Here is a 22,708-nt window from a genome sequence, read left to right as displayed (position 1 = left end):
AAATGAAATCAACATCATCAACACCACGTGGTTAGATTTCAGCAGGTATTGCAAGCGGACCAATCAATACGAATTTTACCTGAGTTTAAAATGCTTTTAGTTGTCTCCCTTTAGAAAAAGAAAAAAAAGTATTGTAATTTAACCAAATATCTGATTGTTTCATCAATCGATGTAAGGATCCTGTGTCTATGAAATTTTGCCTTTTATAGCATTGGATCGATACGCTATTGAATTTACAGAAGTGAAACGCATTGAAACTATTAAACGGTGATTGGTTTTCCATAACAGTATAAATAATAAATGAAATATCTGACGTTAGAATATTTAATGTGATTAATCTCCAATAGAACATGGTTGAACATGCAATACAGCCATATGAATAATGCCCTCGAGGTTGCTTAATTTACGTTTTGTATTGACTCTACAGATGATATACAAAGGTCAGAGCAAAGAACGAACATTATTTTTCCATTCTTGCTTGCAAGGACTGATCAATACTTTCATTTTGATAAGTCTTGATTATTGATAAACATTGTTCGATTAAAAGTTTTTAAAGGAATAAGTGATACGAATGTACATTTGCATATAACAAATATTAGTTTTATTTTTAATTACTTTTTCAGGTAGAAATACTCTTAAACAATCGTCATTGACTGGTAACCTCCAGGTAGCATTTCTAAGATTCTTCCAAAACTGTGACGTAACAAAACTGTGACGTACACTGCTAGATGACGTTACATTAAAACTAATGATTAGTTTGAAATTTTCCAAACTAATTAAACTATTATTGATTATTGACAACAAGACATTATCTTTCCATATCGTTTATTTGTTGCTTATGCTGTTAATTGTAAAACAAAAAAACAACAAACTAAAAACCACACAAATGAATGCAAAATACAAACTGGAATCGAGAACTCTGAACATGCTTAAATTAAATTAAATTTATGTCAATTGTCAACGTGGTCCTTTTCTAACATTAATTTATACAACAATTATTTTAAAAGGAAACAAACTTAAAAATCAAAAGACAAGTTCTTTACAATTAGACTTTTAACAATGCGATACCTTTAAAAAAAATCATGAATGGAATTGGGTGCTCTAGAAGAGCATATCTTGCTAAAAGTTGTTTACATTGAAATACAATCGGTAAACCATTTTGATCTTGGAGCTTTAGGTTTCACTTAGTAACAGCACACACTTAATTGGAAAGTATTAAAAATAACGATTCTGAACATCCGCTTTATTTTAGAGCCTCGAGTGCTGGTAGCCTTTCGGTTGAATTCGGTCCCTGATCGGGTCTAAGCAAAGACACGAAAATTGATATCTGCTGCCTAAATCCTAAGCACGTTAATAGAAAAGACTGGTTGGCTAGAATTTCGAAATAAATGTCCTGCAACGGTAAACTCTCTTCCTTTGGAATTTTAACTTGAGCACGTTACAAATCGGCGTCCGTGTGTTAGTCTAGCACAAAGTCAGGAACCTGTTGTTCAGTGGCTGTCGTTTGTTGATGTGGTTCATAGATAAAGGCAACAGTATTATATCGCTGTTCGAAATTAATAAATCGATTGAGAAAAATCCAGGTTACAAACTAAAACTGAGGGAATCACATCAAACATACGAGGAGAATAAGGAGAATAACGACACAACAGAAACAGTAAAATGCAACACACACAGAAACGAATTATAATATATTAATGGCCATTTTCCTGACTTGGTACAGGACATTTAAAGAAAAAAAGGTTGGTTGAACCTGGTTTTGTGGCTAGCCAAACCTCCCGCGTTTATAACAATATTAAATATAACATTGAATTGACTACATTACATGACAGGACTACAATACATATAAATGGAAAAACGTACAGAGGACAGCGAAACACACAAAAAAACACAATACAATACAACAGCACGACATTGTAATAGTTACTAAAGATACCAGGCTTATAATTTAATACGCCAAACTCGTGTTTCGTCTACATGAGAATCATCAGTGACGCTCAGCTCAAAACAGCAAAGTATGCCAAATAAATATGAAAGCCTTGATGACCGAAAATTTTAAAAAGTAGTGCCATATACGACTTAGGTTATTCTCGTATTTTTTCATATAGATTAGACCGTTGGTTTTGTTATATGATGTGCTTTACATTTTGTGGCCCTTTACATCTTGATGTTTGGTGTCATCCAAGGCTCCGGGTTTAAGGCCGTACTTTGGCCTTTAATGATATAACTTTTTATGATTGTGATTAATATGGAGAGTCTCATTGGCACTCATACGACATTTTCTTGTATCAAATACCGTTTCAAGAATGCTCACAAATGCTTAAAGAAAAGAGTCAAACATACATAAACGGATGATCAACTCATGCCGTCTTTCACTGTACTAAACGTTGCAACAAGAACAGGAAGACATAATCAGGTAATACATATACATCATTTCAACGAAGAAAAATCAAAGAAAACGTTTTGTCTTGTTTAAATACAAAATTAGGGAGTCATATTATTAGAAAAAGAAGGCGTAGTATGTTATTGACTTTCTAATGCATAGTGAACATGATTTCTAAACACTCTCATGTTGACATACACATGTTTGTTTAGGGGCCAGCTGAAGCATGCCTCCGGGTGCGAGTTTTTTCCCGTTATGTTGAAGACCCATTTCTGACGTTTTCTACTCCTTGGTCGGGTTGTTGTCTCTTTGACACATTCCCCATTTTTTAAATTAACTGTTTACAAAATGTGTTTGAATTTTAGAAATACTTAGGCTTTTCTACCTCAGGAGTAGATACCTTAGCTGTATTGGGCAAAACTCTTTGAAATTTTGGTCCTCAATGCTCTGTAACTTCGTACTTTATTTGGTCTTTTTAGCTTTTAGGGATTCGAGAGTCACTGATGAGTCTTTTGCAGACGAAACGCGCGTCTGGCGTAAATACAAAATGTAATCCTGGTATCTATGATGAGTTTATTTACCACTGTGTTGATGCCACTGCTGGTAGAGTTTTAACTCCCCGAGGGTATCACCAGCCCAGTAGTCAGCACTTGTGTGCTGACATGAATTGTCATTGATATGGTCTATTTCATAAATTAACTGTTTACAAACTTTTCAATTTAAGAAATGCTAAATGCCAGGAGTAGATTAACTTAGCTGTATTTGGCAAAACTGTTTTGAAATTTGGTCCCCAATGCTCTTCAACTTCGTACTTTATTAGGCATTTTTAGCTTTTTGGATTCGAGCGTCACTGATGATGAGTCTTTTGTACTCAACAAGCATCTGGCGTAAATACAAAATTTAATCCTGGTATTTATGATGAGTCTATTTACAATCACTGGGTCGATGCCACGGCTGGTTGAGTTTTAATTCCCCGAGGGTATCACTAGCCCCGTAATCAGCACTTTTGTGCTGACATGAATTATCATAGATATGGTCATATTGATAAATTAACTGTTTCAAAACTTTTGAATTTTAGAAATACTTAGGCTTTTCTACCTCAGGAGTATATGACCTTAGCTGTATTTGGCAAATCTTTTTGGAATTGGTCCTCAATGCTATTCAACTTCGTACTTTATTTGGCCTTTTTAGCTTTTAGGGATTCGAGCGTCACTGATTAGTCTTTTGTAGACGAAACGCGCGTCTGGCGTAAATACAAAATTTAATCCTGGTATCTATGATGAGTTTATTTCCATTCTCAATTTTATTCTTGATTTGTAACTTGTTGATCTTTAACTTGAAGTTTTTTCTTGAGAACCGAAACTTCTCATTGGCTGGCAGTGATAATAATTACACTGAAATTTTCGCCCAAAACGTGACTCAAACAAAGAAATTACAATTAACAAAATAATAAATGTAAAAACACATGAAACGAACGAAGAAAGTACGTTAACAAATTAAGAGATTGCATTCACACATTGAGAAGTTATATTACACAAATGAAAAAATGTAGAAAATCATAAAACGAATGTAGATAATACATGTTTAAAATTAAGAAATTATTTTTACAAATTCAGAAATAAATAATTATGGCAGATATTCCTTTCCAATAAAATACTACTTCCCAATTAATCTAGTTTTTTTCTGGAAATTAAAAAGATTACTGTCTAAACGATAACTTTTCATTCAATACTGCATAGATAAACAAACATTTAAACAATAAAATTTAATATTTTCATGGTATAAATGAGGTCGCTATTTTATAATGTATAAATAAGGTTATTGTATTATAATGTATAAATGAGGTTATTGTATTATAATTTATAAAAAAGGTTATTGTACTATAATGTATAAATGAGGTTACTGTATTATAATGTATAAATAAGGTTATTGTATAATAATGTAAAAATAAGGTTATTGTATTATAATGTATAAATGATATTACTATGTTATAATGTATAAATGAGGTATATATTATAATGTATAAATGAGGTAACTGTATTACAATGTATAAATGAGGTTATTGCATTATAATGTATAAATAAGGTTATTGAATTATAATGTATAAATGGGAATACTGTATTACATGTATAATGTATAAATGAGGTTACTATGTTATAATGTCTAAATAAGGTTACTATAACATAATGTATAAATGTGGTTACTATATCATAATGTTTACATGAGGTTATAATATTTCAATGTATGAATAGGTCATTTGTTCGGAAGAACCACAGAACAAGTTTACATGGTAAGTAATAGAAAATGTAGTACACTTAAGAGGTTTCACTGTAAGTCAAGGATAAGATGCACCATGTATATTTCTTTTTTTGAACTTTAGTTATTGATCTAACTGTATTACATATCGGTATACTCATTTGTTAAGTTTTAGCAAACATCTTTTTGTTATAGAAGTTCTTATGAAAATATGGTATCAAATCAGAAGTTTCCTGTGTATTTTTGAAAATGATGTTTTTTGTTTTAATAAATAGATATCAGAAAACCACGAAGGTTGACATTTGTACATTAACACATAAACCTTGTTGTCTTTGCAGTGTGGTTCTATCATAATGACATTTTAAAGTTCTATGATAGTGCCTTGAGGATGTCTGTTATGGCCCAAGTCAACGTCAAGGAACATTTCTTTTTCGAGGTTTTCGTTACAGCCAGAGTTTACGTGTGGGTCTCCTCAACCTGAATATGTACAGATTCACAATTAAGTGGTTTTTACAAACGTGTTTTACATAAGACAAGAAAACATGTTTAAGACAAGCCATAAAAAAGTAAACTTCATATTCATTTCTCAGGACTTCAGTACATAATCAAAGCAGCACATAGTTTAGTCTATTACTGTTATCATCCATAACATTTTTTAAAATCAAAATATTTTACATGACATGTACTTATTTGGTTGCTTCAATTGGATATTGTAACAGACGAATGTGAAAACAATGTACTGGAATAAGGGAGATAACAAGAATTAGCTCCACCAGAAGATAGTATTATGCCTAACTAGTTATTCAGCTTGATTTTGTCATTACTGTCCTTACTACACATGCGTATAAATGTTTTATGACTGTTCTCTTATTTTACACATATAAACTATTGGTATTTTATATGAACAAAATCTAATGTCCTGTGTTCACAGTAATCCATAAATTTTGAAAAATTTACAAACAAAATAATTGCTGCAATACCATCTTTGATGACAAATTTTATATAAGAAGAATGTTATATTTTAGGCGCTTAGCAGATAAATAGAATAAGCCTATCTTTTTGAAGGTAAAACTAAAAGACTTTAAATCTTAAGCTCGATATAATGACAATGTAATATGTAACACATTTGCATTGTAAAACATGCATACTATAGTGAACTTATCACAACAACAACAAAAATTCTGAAAGGAATTTGCTGCGATTAAGATAGAAACTTAGACATTGGAAATGGGGATGAAGTAGTAATTGTGTACATTGATTCTTTTAGAAATACATTATTGCCATTATAGATAAGATTTTGAATAGTGTAAAAGATCACATTTTGTAATGCTTTAGAAATTTGATACAAAAGGAATTATATTAAAAACTACTAGTCTTCTTGCATGAGTAGAACCTATTTTACAATTTGTATATACAATTTACTATTTGTGTATACTAATATAATTTGTTTATAATTATAAACACTATTGCATTTAAATGGCCTTTATAATTAGTGCCATCGTAAATGGGAATACCTTCTTCCTTGTTTACGTACTTACTATTCATATATACATATAATTGGGTCTTCTTTTAATATATTGAACAATGGTCAAAATTTCCAAACGGTGCACGTAAATTCCTTAGCCCTTTTTGAAAATGATAGCTGTGATTTTTTCCTATCTTAACTAAGGTAAGGACAAATGAATCGGGTTTTTATGTGTATGTGTGTGTGTTGTTTTTAAGGGGGAGGGATTAACAATTTTAACCATATTTCAGAGCCATATTTCAAAAAAGGAATAAAAAATGTACGATTCTAATACTATATTACACGATACCGAAATATTTTTTTATGAAACCTACATGAATTCAGATACATCAATGCACATTTGAAATAAAGAGAAGGCAAACGAGAATTAATAATCTATAAACTGTAAGTACTCGTTGCAATTAAAATGTTATTCCATTTCCAAATTTTTACATTTTCCTCTCAATTGTTAAACTTATATGCCGAATCCTTATATCGTTGATATGTCAAGTCAATGTACTGTTATTAGTCAAGTCAATGCACGATGATTGTTTTTATACTGCAATCTAGAACAAACATTTGCAATTGTTGTTTAATGTGTTAATGTTATTTATTTGATTTAAATTTTGGGAAAAATCCCCCTTTATAAAAGCCTCATATCAGGCGGAGAAATATACAACACAATGAAATGTACATTACCTGTCGAAACTCACAATCGATAGTGAACGAATTCGTTTGAGTATGGACTAAAATATCAACAATAAGCATAAAACAAAATGATTTTTAGGTTTCAAACCAAAAATATTAACAAGTGAAATACGTTTTCCCAAAAGTTGTAAATGAATAAGCTTGAGTCGTTCCACGCTTCGTTGTATGCAATGGAAACAAGAACAGGCGGAAGAGGTCGTATGCATAATTAAATATAGTTTCGGCAACTTCTATTTAAAAATTCCTGAGGAAAAGGGATATCGGATCAGTGGTTGTATATTACATAGAAATATACAGTCAACGCATTTTGACTGCTCAAATAGAACGAGTGCAAAAAGTAAAATAACAAATGGCAAAATCAAAAGCGCAAATATATCAAACGAATGGAAACAACTGTCATATTCCGGACCTGTTACAGGCATTCCCTTAAGTAGAAAAATGGTGGCTTAAACCTGGTTTTATAGCTAGCTAAACCTCTCACTGATATGCAATCCCATAAAATTCATTCCATTGTTGACAATAATGTGTGCGAATAAAACACAAAGACATACTAGATAAAAAAAAAGTCGAAAAAGGGGTATAGCGGTCAAAATTGTGTTATAACTTAACACCTATAAAACAAAAAAATATGTCAACAAAGAAAGACAAAATGACATAAAGACAAAGTACATAAGCATAAATTAAAGAAAATTATATAAAAAAATGACCATAGTACAAAACACAATGGTTGGAAGTATAAGTACAGAAAAAAAATATTTTCCAGAGCCACTTTTGTATGGTTTTATATTTAATTCTTCAGGGTTCAATTCATTATTTTACTTAATGAAAACTTAAACAAATAATATGTGTTACAACATCGGTTTTGCAATAAGTTTATTGTATTATACAGAAAAATGAATAACAGGAATCGCTAACAATATTACACATAACATCAGACCACAACAGTAACCAACAAGCTCAGCAAAAAACAAAAAGACATACAAACAAAACCAAACAACACACGGTAAAGTTAGAGTCACTAATGTAATTGTATGTTTCATATAAACCTCATACTGTTCAATCAAGCTAGGATAACAAGTGTACACACAACAAATTAGCATAGTAATAATTCCCGTGCCTAATGTATATTTCAATACAAATACAAATAACTTTTAAGAGGTTTTTTTTATATCAGTTAAGCTTTTCATGGTAAAACCAATTCTGGAAAAGATGAATCTTAGGATTTGCATAGCTTACTAAGGATATTCGCTTCACTGACTGGCCAATTAACATTAAAATTCTTTTAAATATGCATTCAAAATTTAAAAGAACTGTAAAAAAGCTTCTTATAGCAGAATTTGAACATGGCGATTGTCAGATGAGGATGAAACGATTACTTAAAGAACCCTTGCGTTCACCACTTTTCTTTTAAGTATTTTTGCTGTTCAGCAAAACTGTCTGTGGTGTTTTGTGGTGGCTGATATTCTTGTAGGCGCTATAACGTTATTGCTGATGATTTTTTTTGTATCTCACAATGCCGTAGTAGTTTGACTATGTTTTGTTATATTTTAGAAACGGCTGTGTAGTTCGTTTCAAAATACAAGTGACATAATGACAGGATGCATCAAATGTCTAATATTTCTTAGCTTGACGGGTCGAGTGTTTTGTCAATCGTAAGTATTTATATATATATATATTCAAGTATAATTATAGTAAATCAATTTAAGGATGCGTTTTTAAATTACTTATATAATTTATTGAAACGCACTTTACGCCCATATGGGATAACAAACATACACAAATAAAAAAAAATGAAAATGAATAATACATATACATATACATATATATCTTATAGATATGATGAGTGTTTTTTTTTTCTCTATATAAATACAATAACACAGAAATATTCTTAAGGACTTCCTACCCTCAGACTTTTTTGTTTAATGGAGCATAATTCGTTGGTATTAGGAATTTGTTTTAATTTATCCATATGGTGTGAGTTCCTTTTAAAAAAATCTTCCTTAATTTTACATTGAAAGAACAGACATTGTCAAGATACTCGTTTGTTAAATTATTTTACCTATTGTCAGCATTCCTATTGGAAGAAACTATGTATCTCCTTGCTTGGCTGATTCTTGATTCATATTTGGTGGATTCAAACTCTTAAGATGAATAAGCAGCTTAGCTATCTATGTCTTTGTGAAGTTGTTTCATTGATTATATCTAGATGTTGAGATATATCAGCTAACGAATAAAATAGTTATAAAAAGAATTGCCACTGCTATTCCCCAATAGTGAGTGACCACTCATCAAGATAAAGTTTAAGCTCGAGCTAGAGCTGAAAACGAAGTTTGAGTAGACAATGCTCTATATATAAATAAAACATTAGAGTATTAAAGCATATCAATGATCATTCTAAACCTTTTTGTGAGGCTTATTTTTCTTTGTCATCAACACTTAATAATTTCAGGATATGTGGGTATTATTACACAGTTGCTGTGACAACATCTGTTTCGTGTGGTCCATGGAGAATGTTTGGATGCTCATCTCTAAGGTATGTATGGTTTTAGAAAGTTAGCATGACAAAGAAAAATTCCTTGTGTGTCTTTCCGGGTATCAAAATCGATATGTACGATATTTAAACAAAGGAATGATTAATGATACATAATTATTAACAAAAAAATGATATAAATGAAACAAAATAAAAACAACAATACATTTGTCATGGTCATCTGTAAGGTATGCGGGTTGTTGTCCATGTTCTAACATCAATCATTGCAACTACATTACACCTATGTCGGATATGACAGCTTACCTTTTGAAACCTTCTAGGCTCATGGTATCTTTTTTGAGCCCACCGTTATAATGTATCTTGTATAGTTACAAATTCTGTATTTGTCCAGGTATATATTCGAGGTAGCTGTATTGTGTCCGATATTCGAAGAGTTAATGTAAAATGTACAGAAACAGCCAGTTCGGTCCGTGTATATCTGCGTCCATTCGTTTTTCGTTTTGAAATATCAAAAACAAAAAACAAAAAACGAAAGTGTTTTCATTTTTCGTTTTTGATTTCATAAAAACCAAAATGAAAAACGAAAGTGTTTTCATTTTTCGTTTTTGATTTCTTAAAAACCAAAGCGAAAAACGAAAGTGTTTTCATTTTTCGTTTTTGATTTCTTAAAATCCAAAATGAAAAACAAAAGTGTTTTCGTTTTTCGTTTTTGATTTCACAAACAAAAAACGAAAAACAAAAGTATTTTCATTTTTCAATTTTGATATCTCAAAAACTAAAATCGAAAAATGAAAGTGTTTTCATTTTTCATTTTTGATTTCACAAAAACAAAAAACGAAAAACGAAAGTGTATTTATGTTATCTTTCCAACACAGTTTAATTGTCATTCAAAAAATGACAATGTTGTCATTTGTCATTCATTTAAAGGTCGTTAAAGTATACATGCACAGCGGTTGTCAGATGAATACTACTTTAATCGAAGATAATGTCGACGGATGCAAAAGTCTTTATCAATCTAAACAATAAGGGTGCGTGATCTTTACTTTTAAGTTTGGAGTGGTTAATCTAAGATGATAATATTGTAGCGTAACTAGCCTCTTTTACAAATAAAGCAAACTATATATTGTTGGCGAGGGAAGGGCTCAAGGACTCCAGAAGAACTGGAAAAAATGATACAAAATCTTTCACACCCTTTCTTAATCTAAAGCGCAAGTTTTAATTTATCTATTTTATTATGTTCTGGTCTCGGAGCAAAATATATAGATACAGTGTAAGACTTTTAGTATTTACATATATGAACAATATCAAAAGACATATGTAGGATGATGAAAAAAATAATGTAATCCACAAAGTCAAGTGTGTGGCTATTGTTAGTTTGAACATATTTATTAATAGTGGATTGGAAATTTTCTCACTGGAACGGGGATCGAACCAGGAACTTATGTTTTTGTATAGTCCGATGCACTAACCTATGTTACTTTTGTATAATGAGGATCAATGGTCTAGTTCCTCGTTGAAGACCCTCCAGCTCCTTTCAAGATGAAGAACAGGCATAAAAGCCCTGGACTGGGTTGCACAAACGTCTATTAAAGTTTATAGTCTATTAAAAGTACACTTAAATTTAATAGTCTATTACTTGCGTTGCACAAAATTTAATTAACGTTAATAGTCTATTAACTAACTATCAAATTTAATTGAACGAAGGAGCGCTATTAAGTCCTTAATTGTACATTTAAAATGGATGCCGTGACAGGCTTCTCAACTCGATGATTTGACGTGATATCCCACATTGTATGATTTCGTCACAAAAAGAATTGTTTTTGTTATTATTTAGATAATAATAGAAAGAAAAGATAAAAATTGATAAGTTTTTGAAGCATAAATAAAGATATAATTGTAATTCTATGATTAACCATTTTCATTATGAATCTATTAGGGAAACAATGGTTTTATTTTCAATACGGCCAAGTGTCGTTAAACTGAAGAAAAAAACTTTTGCTCATCCTTGGAAGTATGCTTTGTTCAAACTGAAATAAATTTCTTAGTATAAAATCCATTCTCCAAAATTAACAATTTTTAGAAGGCATGCATGGACGAAAGCATTGGACATTTGAAAACCTTTTATAACAGGGGTGAAGAATGTGCAATTTTGTTGACGCTTTGATAAAGAGTGCTTTCTTTCACGTCCGCATTTCTGTTAAGTATGGCATGCCGGGTTAACACTCTAATGATTACTACAGATTGGAAAAATGAATAACAGAACAGTGCACAATAACGTACAATAACATACACTGTTATTCGTAGGAGATAAAAGAAACTACGTGATAATGTTGATCTTTTTTTTTATTCAAGATGGCATGGTATATATTGTCCATAATATTTATATCCAATACATATTTAACATTTTATTTTTTTGCAACTGAAAACTGTAATGAAGATGAAACAAAACTATCTGACACTTTGGTATCTTGGAATGGATATAAACTTAAAATAAATATCTGATATTCACATGGGATAGGGTTCATAATAACAGAAATTATTGGACTTATTTGGGGTTACCCAGATATTCCGAAACATCATTATTCCGAAACCCCACTGTTCCGACACCCCAATAGGCCGACAAAGGTTAATAACTGCAGTTATAGAAAATATACTTCATGAGAAGAGCTTCACGAGGGTGTGGATGTGGGTTTACAGAATAGAGAATAATGGGGGGAAATTTAAAGAATAGAGAAAAATGGACCAATAACAAAGAATAGAGAAAAAAGAGGTGTTTAAATATAAAGATTAGAAAATAATTGGCAAAAAGTATAAAGAATACAGATAGGAATTAACGACCCCCTCCTCCGCAATCCAGACACCCCTTCATAAAATAGTTAGCACTGTCACAGGAAGGTTCCAGTTTTTATCATTTCGATTTACCAGCATTTTTTGCTGTTGCAAACTTGTTCTTACAGATTCCTCATATGTGCTCATATGCATAGACCGCGGTAAATTTTACAAAGTTCTATTTGGTTTAACACTGTCTTTAGAGTTCAATGTATTAACTTTAAATAATTCACTCTTGAATTAAGTAGTGTATAAACATTGTTGTATATAAACAAACTAAACTACTGTTCTTTTCAAAATAATTCTGTATAAATGCGCGGATACACCGGACTGAATCGTACGATATCAATATTCATTGATTGGGTCAAAGGAAGGCGTCCCAGAAAAAAAATAAAATAGCCTTGCCAGACGTCAAAATTATTTGGACTATGTCAATATTATAATATTGTCAATGATTTTACTAGTCTTTGCTATGCAATAACAAATATGGCAGTTTTAAATTACAGCCGTAGTTTTTCTTCGTAAAATTCTACATCCAGCAGATCGATATTGGTGTCAACATTGAAAATTAATACACATTTCCCCTGAAATACGATATATAAACGAATAATGTGTAAATGTAATCTCCATTGACGTTTTGATAAAGAGTGCTTTCTTTCACGTCCGCATTTCTATTAAGTACGGCATGCCAAGAAAACATTTTAATGATTACTACAGATAAGATTTTTGAAACACAAATAACAGAACAGTGCACAATACCATACATTGTTATTCGTAGGACATAAAGAGAAACTACATGATAATTTTTATATATTACACAGTGAATTAATTTAGTTTTTTTTTAAATAAAGATGGCATAGTGTATATTGTCCATAATATTTATAACCAATAATACATATCTAACATTTTTTTTTGGCAACTGAAAACTGTAATATAGATGAAACGAAACTATCCGTCACTTTTGTATATCTTGGGTATAAACTTCAAACAAATATCTGATATTGACATGGGATAGGGTTCATAATAACATAAACAATTATTGGACTTTGGGGGATCTCGCAGATATTCCGACACCCCACTGCTCCAACACCCCAATAGTCCGACAAAGGTTAATAACTGCCGCAACAGAAAATATACTTCATGCATAGAGCTTCATGAGGGTGTTGATGTGGATTTACAGAATAGAAAATAATGAGGGGGGGGGAAGAATAGAGAAAAATGAGGTCCTAAAATAATGTGCAAAAAGTATAAAAAATAGAGAAAATGGCTAAAAATTTTAAAGAATACAGATATGAAAGACCCCTCCTCCCCAATCCAGACACCCCTTGGTAGAATAATTGTTGACATGGTATTTGAAATATTCGTTCTAATATCACAGAAACAGATTTTAGCATGCCACCTATCGGGTATAAGTATCAAAGAAGTACCATGACCATATGCATATAAAGAACTTTGCAAGTTTTGGTTTAAGAAAATGGGAACACATTCAATTAAAAAAAAATGTCATCAGCAGTGCAGTCTCTCTTCATAAAGAAAAATGTTCACATGATCAGGGAACGACCATTTAACTTCAAGGGGAATGTTTTTTTTCCTAAAAAAATATTCTGATCCCCAATTTGATGGAAACAAATATTTCTGGTCAAGCAGATGAAAAAAAATATTTTGAATGCAGATTCCCCTTACCTTATATAGTGTTAAACAAAACATGCAAACATGCGACACGAAAATTACTCTAGCAACCAACACCACCCCTTTTGACACTCACAACGGAAGGTGCCAGTTTTCACTATTTCGATTTACGAGCATTTTTTGCTGTTGTAAACTTATTCTAACAGATTCCTCACAGAGAACGCGGCAAACTTTACAATGTTCTATTTGGTTTACCACAGTCTTTATAGTGCAACGTACCGCGTATTAACTAACTCTTCAATTAAGTAACTGTATAAACATTGTTGTATATATAGACAAACTCAACTAATTTTCATCTCAAAATAATTCTGTACACTAAACTAAGCATCTTGCATATAATCGTCTAAGCGGTAAAGCCTAACTGGAGCCTTAACTTTCTAATTTCTCTGCTTTGGGAGAGATACATAGCTGTGTATCGTCATGTTAGTTATTCGATAAAGCTTCACAAAGCTTATGTAGTTTGACAAAATGTTCGCTACACCGCGTCTCATTCATTCTTTATTTTCGGGGTGAAAATATCCGACCACTTTCACTAATACATATCTACCTACCAACCGTGATTGCCTGATGCTGCTGCAAGGCAAATTCGCGGCGGTTCCTATTCAATACTAGTGTGTAATGTCATTGTCTAGTGTCAGTTCAAGTGTCATTGACCTTTTTTCATGCCAAATGGCAACTATTACAGGGCCTATCTATTTTTTGTTTACTGTCAACTGATTGTTCTCGGCCTGAACATGCATGTCAGTAATATTTGCCACTGGACATCACGCAAAATTGAAATATTGTAAGTACTTTATGAATGTTACTTGTATCATTATTTTTAGTACTATCAGGAGGAATAGGTTTAACTGATGGGATTATTCTCTTGAAATCAAAATTATTTATTTAAAAAAGTTGTTGAATTATTCCATGTCAGACTATTTGGGGTATCGGACTATCATGGGGTGTCAGACTAATGGGGCGTCGGACTATTGAGTTGTCGCACCAATGGGTTGTCGGACTAATTGGACATCTGAATAACGGGGCTGCCCCGATTTATGATACTTAATTTCTCCCCTCGTGTATTTTTTCCGAGAATTTTCAATCCCTTGCAATGACAACACAAGCAATTTCTTGTATCTTGTTTGAAATAAATTAGCGGCTAAATTTTTCTCATGGGAGATTTAAAATTTTTGATTTTACCACGATTGTGCCAAATACTATAGTAATTTATTTTAATTCCCAACCTTCCATAAACGAAGTGAAAAATCGACTTAGATTGAGTCAGACTCTCGAAATGGAAGATATAAATATAGCAGGCTGCAGTTGTCAATTTTCTTTTGTAGACGTCGACAATAAACTTTATATTTAAATTAGTAACATAATGGAATTTAAGACTAATGCTTTTTTATTCCCCTATTCCCCTCGTGTTTCGAGATTTTTCTATCTTTTTCAATACAACATATGCAATTTCTTGTATTTTGGAATTGGACATGTTTTGGTGTCAATTGAAAGTAGAACCAGGGTTGCGTTCACTTAGATGTATGACTATTGAACGTGTTGCTAGCCTAGCACCTACGTAGATATTGATAGCAGCTAGGCTAGCTACACGTTCAATAGTCATAAATCTACGTAGCACTACGTAGCATTATTTAGCTGCTTCGATGTTGAACACAACCCCGTTGAAAATTGATGAAAATCGCTGAAATCGTGTTGACGTCATGAAAAATTGATGAAAATCATGAAAATCATAATGACGTCGTGAAAATGATGAAAATCGAGAAAATCGTGAAGACGTCGTGAAAAAATGATGAAACTCACAGAATTAAATGGAGCTTAATTGACTATTGAAATGTTAATAGTCACTTAATTGTCTATTAGTTAATAGTATCCTTAAAAGTGATTCGTGCAACGCTATTAAATCACTCTATTAACTAATTGTCAATTAGATATTTAATAGTCTATTAGAAGTTAATAGTCTATTAACTTAATAGACGTTTGTGCAACCCAGTCCTGTTCATTAATAATTTGTATTTTTTCTATATATTGTGTGCGATTTTGTCCCGTGTCCATTTACTCCACATCTCTTTATTTTTTATTTCGGACCTGGACACGGCTCAATGCTAGTTTAGACCTCCAATGTTAAAGGTCATATGTTTTTTTTTAAATTATATATTCGATGCCGTGAGATTGGGATTTTTAGCTTTAATGTAAACCATGTCAGGTTTTTAACTTGTATTTACAGCAAAGATAGCCAGTTTTGTGTTCTGTAATATACTGTAACAGTTTAATTTTACTTGTCCGGTCGCATCGGAACTTCTCAAAACATCTTCCGAACAATATCTGGACGTCGGTTTCGTGGTCATGTACAATTGCTAAACCACACATGAACGTTCTTTAGTCTTCGTAGATCTATTCCAACTTGAAGTCTTTTTGAGTCTACGACAAGCAGAATATGATATTTTATACCATTAAATATTGAAGCCATAGTCATGAAGATCGATTACTTGATTGATGTTCCGTTAACGTAGCCGCAGAACAAAATCGCGAGAGCTACTTTTGAATATTTCTACAATTTTAAGTAGTTTTCCACTCACAAACACAATAATATTTTCAACATTTATCAAATATTTTTTTATTACACTTTTTAACTTTTATGTTGTTTTAAAATATCAATTTGACTTGAATTTGGGATCCCGCTAACATGTTTAACCCCGCCACATTCAAAATGTATGTGCCTGTCCCAAGTCAGGAGCCTGTAATTCAGTGGTTGTCGTTTGTTTATGTGTTACATTTTTGTTTTTCGTTCAATTTTTGTGCATAAATAAGTTAGTTTTCTTGTTTGAATTGTTTTACATTGTCATTTCGGGGCCTTTTATATCTGACTATGCGGTATGGGCTTTGCTCTTTGTTGAAGGCCGTACGATGACCTATAGTTGATAATTTCTGTGTTATGTTGGTCTCTTGTGGAGAGTTGTCTCATTGACAATCATACCACATCTTCTTTTTTATATTTATATGAGTATATTAAATAAACATGTATATATAAAGCTAAGTCAGTTTATATCTTGTTTTTCGTCTGACTATACAAAAGGCGAGGAGAGCTACTTGATAGATCAGGTTGACTGATAAGCTGTCTGATATAAAGTAATGGGACAATGCATGGCATGAAGACATCACCAAATCACCGTATGCAATACTCAAAAAGACATCCAGAGCTTACCATATAGTCATCAACTACCCACCAACAGGCCGTGAGCTTTGGGAGGCTCTTAACTCAAATCCAAGAGCACAGCAAAATGTCAAAATATTCTATTCAAACTGGGTGACCTGGGAGAAAAACATTGAAATTTTCCAAAGAAACACACACACCCCTCAACTTTTAATGAGGAGATTTGGTATTAATGCAAATGAGTCAACTATCCAACAAAGTTCAAATGTAGTGGATGTAAGCAATTATATATAGGCAACCATATAATCTTCAACAATGAGAAAAAAAACATACGGTATTGTCGGCTACAATAGTCCATGAATTGAAAAATATGAAACAGTTCAATTGAGAAAAATAACAGCTTATTTTAAAACAACATGAATTACGAAAAACACATATAAAAGACATCAACAAACGAAAACCATTGAACTACATGCTCCTGAGTTGGAGCAGGCACATGCAATATATTGTGGCGTTTAACATGCTTGTAAACAGCCGGGACAGTTTTGTTACAGCACAGCATAAGAACAAACTATACAAATCAGTGGAAAAGGGCTTAACGTATGAGATCGATACAAAACAGAAGGGAAAAAAAGGTCTAACAAAAACACATACCGAATGTGGCAGGGTATTTTTACCTCGTTTTAAAACAATCAAAGTACTGAAGTACTGAACATCGAATGACTGCAAGTTCTTTTGGATTGTCACAAGCACTTGTCTCAGAAAAAAATCCCATCTCTATACTTGAAAGTGAAGTTAATGTACAGATATATTTTTTTTGAAACTCAGTACACATATTCTATATCATATGATCTTTTTAATTTCAATGCCAAATATAGAGTTCTGACCCTCAATTCCACGGTCCACTAGACATGGAAAATGATAGTGCGAGTGGGGCATTTATGTGGTATGGACACATTCTTATTCAAATCCTTTATTAAAGAAGTCAGTAAATTTACTACAGATAACACTACATTTGTAAATTAGACGAACTAATCTAATCAAAATGTATATCTCTAATTTCGTAATACTTATGTGTATGAGAAAATTAATATATATATTAATTTTAATAAGATTGTTGAACGAAAGCGTTCAATCTTAGGATTTTATTCTTGTCAATTTTTCCGACCGAGCAGAGCGAGTCGAAAACAATTAAATAGACGTCTTCCTAGCCAAAGTTAATATGTTTGCTATACACACATATGATTTTATTAAACTTGGTTATCAATTGTTAATCAAAAATGCAGTCCTAGATAATAAAAAATCATGAAATATTTGGTCTAATAATAAAAAAATCACACAAAAAACAGTAGTTGTTGTTTGTTGATGTCGTTCTCGCTTCTGGTTTTTTAGCTCACCTGGCCCGAAGTGTCAAGTGAGATTTTCTTATATCTTGGCGTCCGTCGTCCGTCGTCGTAACTTTTACAAAAATCTTCTCCTCTGAAACTACTGAGCCAAATTCAACCAAACTTAGCCACCATCATCATTGGGATATCTAGTATAACAAATGTGTCCGGTGACCTTGCCAACTAACCAAGATGGTCGCCATGGATAAAAATAGAACATAGGAGTAAAATGAAGATTTTGGCTTATATCTCAGAAATCAAAGCATTTAGAGCAAATCTGACATGGGTAAAATTGTTTATTAGGTCATTATCTATCTGCCCTGAAATTTTCAGATGCATCAGACAACCTGTTGTTATGTTGCTGCCCCTGAATTGGTAATTTTAAGAAAATTTTGCATCTTTTGGTTATTTTCTTGAATATTATTATAGATAGAGATAAACTGTAAACATCAATAATGTACAGCAAAGTAAGACCTACAAATAAGTCAACATGACGAAAATGGTCAATTGATCCCTTAAGGAGTAATTGCCCTTTATAATCAATTTTTAACAATTTTCATAATTTTGTACATTTTTACAAAATATTTTCCACTGAAACTACTAGGCTAAGTTCATTATAGATAGAGATAATTGTAAGCATCAACGATGTTTTGTAGAGTAAGATCTACGAACACATCACCATCACCAAAAACACATAGACCAAGGTGAGCGACACAGGCTCTTCAGAGCCTCTAGTTATATATAGAGTTTAGACCTTTGGTTTTCCCGTTTGAATGGTTTTACACTAGTCATTTTGGAGGATCCTTATAACTTGCTATTCGGTGTGAGCCAAGGATTCGTGTTGAAGAGGGTACTTTAACCTATAATAGTTTCCTTCTACACACTGTGACTTGGATGGAGAGTTGTCTCATTGGCACTCATACCATGCACATCTTCTTATATCTATATATTCTTTCGATATTTTTGATTGGGGTCTGGAGCTGGCATGTCAGTTACTGCTAGTAGTTCTTTGTTAATTTATGAATCATATTCGTTTTGTGTAGTTTCTTTTGTTTACTATTTTGTCATCGGACTCGGATTTCTTTTAAACTGAGTTTCTCTGTGCATATTGTTGTGTTTGTTTATTCTACATGAGCTAGATATAATTGTATAGCGGGAGGGTTGAGATCAAACAAAGCATGTTTAGCCCCGCCGTATTTTTGCGCCTGTCCCAAGACAGTAGACTCTGATCTTTGTTAGTTTTTTTATGTTTTTAAGTTAAGTTTGACGTCCATTATATATTTTTATTTAGAGACCAGCTGAAGGCCGGATTTTCTCGTTGTGTTGAAGACTCATTGGTGGCCTTCGGCTGTGCTCTTTGGTTAGGCTGACTGTTGTTTCTTTGACACATTTTTTATTTCCATTCTCAATTTTATTGATTGATCAATTGATTGATTGATTGATTGATTGATTCATTCATTCATTGATCATTTTACTACAAGCAAAAGTCATGATCATTTGAGAAGCCTTTATTTGTATTGTAGTGTTAATTTCACCAATGAAACTCGACATTAATGTTTGTCTTAATATTAAATTTCTTTGTAAACTCTAAAATTACCGTCTGATTATAATAAGACACGCAAGAATAAAAAAAAATATTTGGCCTTCAATGTCTCAACCTTTTTTAATGTGAGTAACTTCAGTGTTCACTTAGATTTCGATTTTGATATTGTTTTTTCAAGTTTCCATAATAGATTTCCGGTAATTGTTCTGCTTAAAACCCTATGGGAAAGCACATTAACTAAATTTTCCAAACGTTTATTGGAACCTAATGATTTGGCAATTTGATGTAAAAAAAGTTACAGCCGATTGCACTGAGTGTGTAGGCAAAGGTAGCCTATCCTTGGTTAGCTTGCTTGTATTATTAGGTTAGGTAAACTACCCTCCTTTAAGAGTAGACTAGTTCGACAAATAACCAATCAATCTGTCTGTAGGACTAGGCTCCTTCTACAGGAGGGTGGTATACCTTACCTAGTTACTTCATAGTTCAGCTAACAAACAAGCGATCCAAAGATATTACCTTTGTCTACACACTCAATGTAATCGGCTGTAATGAAAATGCGGAGTTTGTGAGACCAGGCTCAAGCAACCAGTCGGTAGCAGTCAGTTTTCAAATATATAAAAACAAATATTGCATAAGACTCAAACGTACTGAAAATGTTTTTATTAATGTATAACCACTATATCATCAGTTTTTAAAATATAATTAAGCAGTCAAAGACACTTTTCAATGAATTTTAAAATTTCATTTCTGGTTTATTTAAGAATTGAATGCTTTTTTTTTGTTACTTCATTGAGGTGTAAAGCGATGACCGAAATACATTTTGTATGAAAAGCGGAAGCGCTTCATTCTGAAAATGTACGCACGGTCAACGCTTTTACAACCCTATGAAGTTACAAAAAGAAGCATTCAATATTGATAATTACATGTTTTAGCTAGGATCATGAAAACACGATTTTTATCAAGTTTTTATTAAATTCACCTTTGCACTTTATTGTGGGACCTCGTGTCATCATGAATAATGATTTTCGTTGTGTAATGTAATATGAGATGTGCAGTTAGCCAATCAGAATAACGAATTATAATGAAACATACATCTTATGTTATTATTAGTTATATAAAGCCAAAATCAATCGCTTTCGATATATTACACAGCGTACTGCCCGCTTTACATTTTAAATAGTCAACACTTGGAGTGTTTATAGAATCGTAAATAATTATGATTTTTTTGTAATGATGGCAAAATTGCACTATTGGGTGCAATAGCTTTCCTTATTATCGGCATCCTGTCAAATAGTTCATGAAAAGTAATAATAATTCTGCATTAAAAGAAAAGAAAGTTGCACTCGTACTTTAACTTTTTTTTTGCCACACAAAACTGTTTTTACAAAACTTTCTACCTCTGAACTAGTGGAGTTGGCTTAAATATGACTGGACAAAAGGTTTATTTTTTGTATTCAAAGTATGGTGGGCAAGTAAATTATTTATTACCTTAAAAAAGATTGATCCGTGCTATAAATTAACTTGTAATTTTGATCAAGTAGGCCCTAGATCTCTAGCTTACGTTCTCACCTAGAGCAGATAAAAGAACTAGCACAAACACATAGTACTCGAAATATTTACTGATAAAAATGTAAAAGCATAGTAAATTCAAAGATTGAAAGTACTGTTTATATATGTCGTAATGTTTGATTCAGCACATCCATGTATTTTTGTGCCAATACGACATGTGCTCAAAAATACATGGATGTGCTGAATCAAATTGATCATTGAAGTGATCATGTGCACGGAATGATTCCGGGCCGCTTGTAGTACTCTTGGATTCTGCTGAATGTAGTAATGCCCAAAGATCTGGAGAAAATAGGGAATCTGGTGAAATACCTTTGGAATTATTTACACTGCAAATATCCCCGGTCTTGCGTCCACTTAATTCATCGTACTCTAATAATCATCGATTTGTTTCTGACAAACAAAACTCCATGTATGTGCCTTGCCACAACTTTACAAACTGACTTAAATCAGTTATTAAAGCGATCAATATTTGGTAAATAAAGACAACAGTAGTATACCGCTGCTGAAAATTATAAATCGATAGAGAAAAAAAAACATATCCGGGTTACAAAATAAAACTGAGGGAACTGCATCAAATATAAGAGGAGAACAACGAAACAACAGAAACACAATATTAAAATGTACTACCCACAGAAACGAACTATAATATATCAATGGCCATTCTTCCTGACTTGGTACAGGACATTTTAGTAAAAAAAAAATGGTGGGTTGAACCTGGTTTTGTTTTTTCGGTAAAATTATGAAGCAGAATACTATTTACTCTGAAATAATCGCAATTAAGTTAAATCCATGTAAAACGGGATTTTGTATTATCAATATATATTTTTTCAAATATAAGATTTCAATATCAAAAATATATAAATTTAATTTACGAATATGTCCAAATTTATAAAAACTAAAGTCCACAGGCAATTGTCTTTAAAACAATATTCACATTTACCTTACTATAACACAAGGTACGTAACTTGCATTTTTTGTAATGTCACCCGGTCGCGAAATTCCGTTATGTTTTGATTAATCGGTTGTCTATCAGAACATAAAACTTGTTATGCCGTAAATCTAAATGAATTTATCTACACAATGGTGTATAACACGCCTACCTTTGATGTTGGAATCATTTGTGGCAGTCCTCTCAAAAGTTGTGAAAACGTCTTTGACATAAAAGGGAGGAGTCTCAACATACAAGTCAGTGTACAGACG

The 22,708-nt window shown here is 32.2% G+C and overlaps 1 protein-coding gene across 1 annotated transcript in view; it reads left to right on the top strand.

Annotated features, from left to right (window-relative positions):
• The first annotated feature begins 6,202 nt into the window (after positions 1 to 6,202).
• Positions 6,203 to 22,708, top strand: part of LOC139520085 (von Willebrand factor D and EGF domain-containing protein-like) — a 35,182-nt gene continuing 18,676 nt past the window's right edge. The window contains exons 1-3 of the mRNA XM_071312509.1: positions 6,203 to 6,308; positions 8,403 to 8,503; positions 9,301 to 9,384. Of these exons, the coding sequence (XP_071168610.1) occupies positions 8,442 to 8,503; positions 9,301 to 9,384 (146 nt within the window). The 5' untranslated portion in view covers positions 6,203 to 6,308; positions 8,403 to 8,441. The remainder of the gene's footprint in view (positions 6,309 to 8,402; positions 8,504 to 9,300; positions 9,385 to 22,708) is intronic.

This window comes from Mytilus edulis, chromosome 4, assembly GCF_963676685.1.
Source record: "Mytilus edulis chromosome 4, xbMytEdul2.2, whole genome shotgun sequence".
Classification (NCBI taxonomy): Eukaryota; Metazoa; Mollusca; class Bivalvia; order Mytilida; family Mytilidae; genus Mytilus; species Mytilus edulis.
The sequence above is the reverse complement of the archived record's forward strand: the minus strand, read 5'-3'. Positions and strand labels throughout refer to the sequence as shown.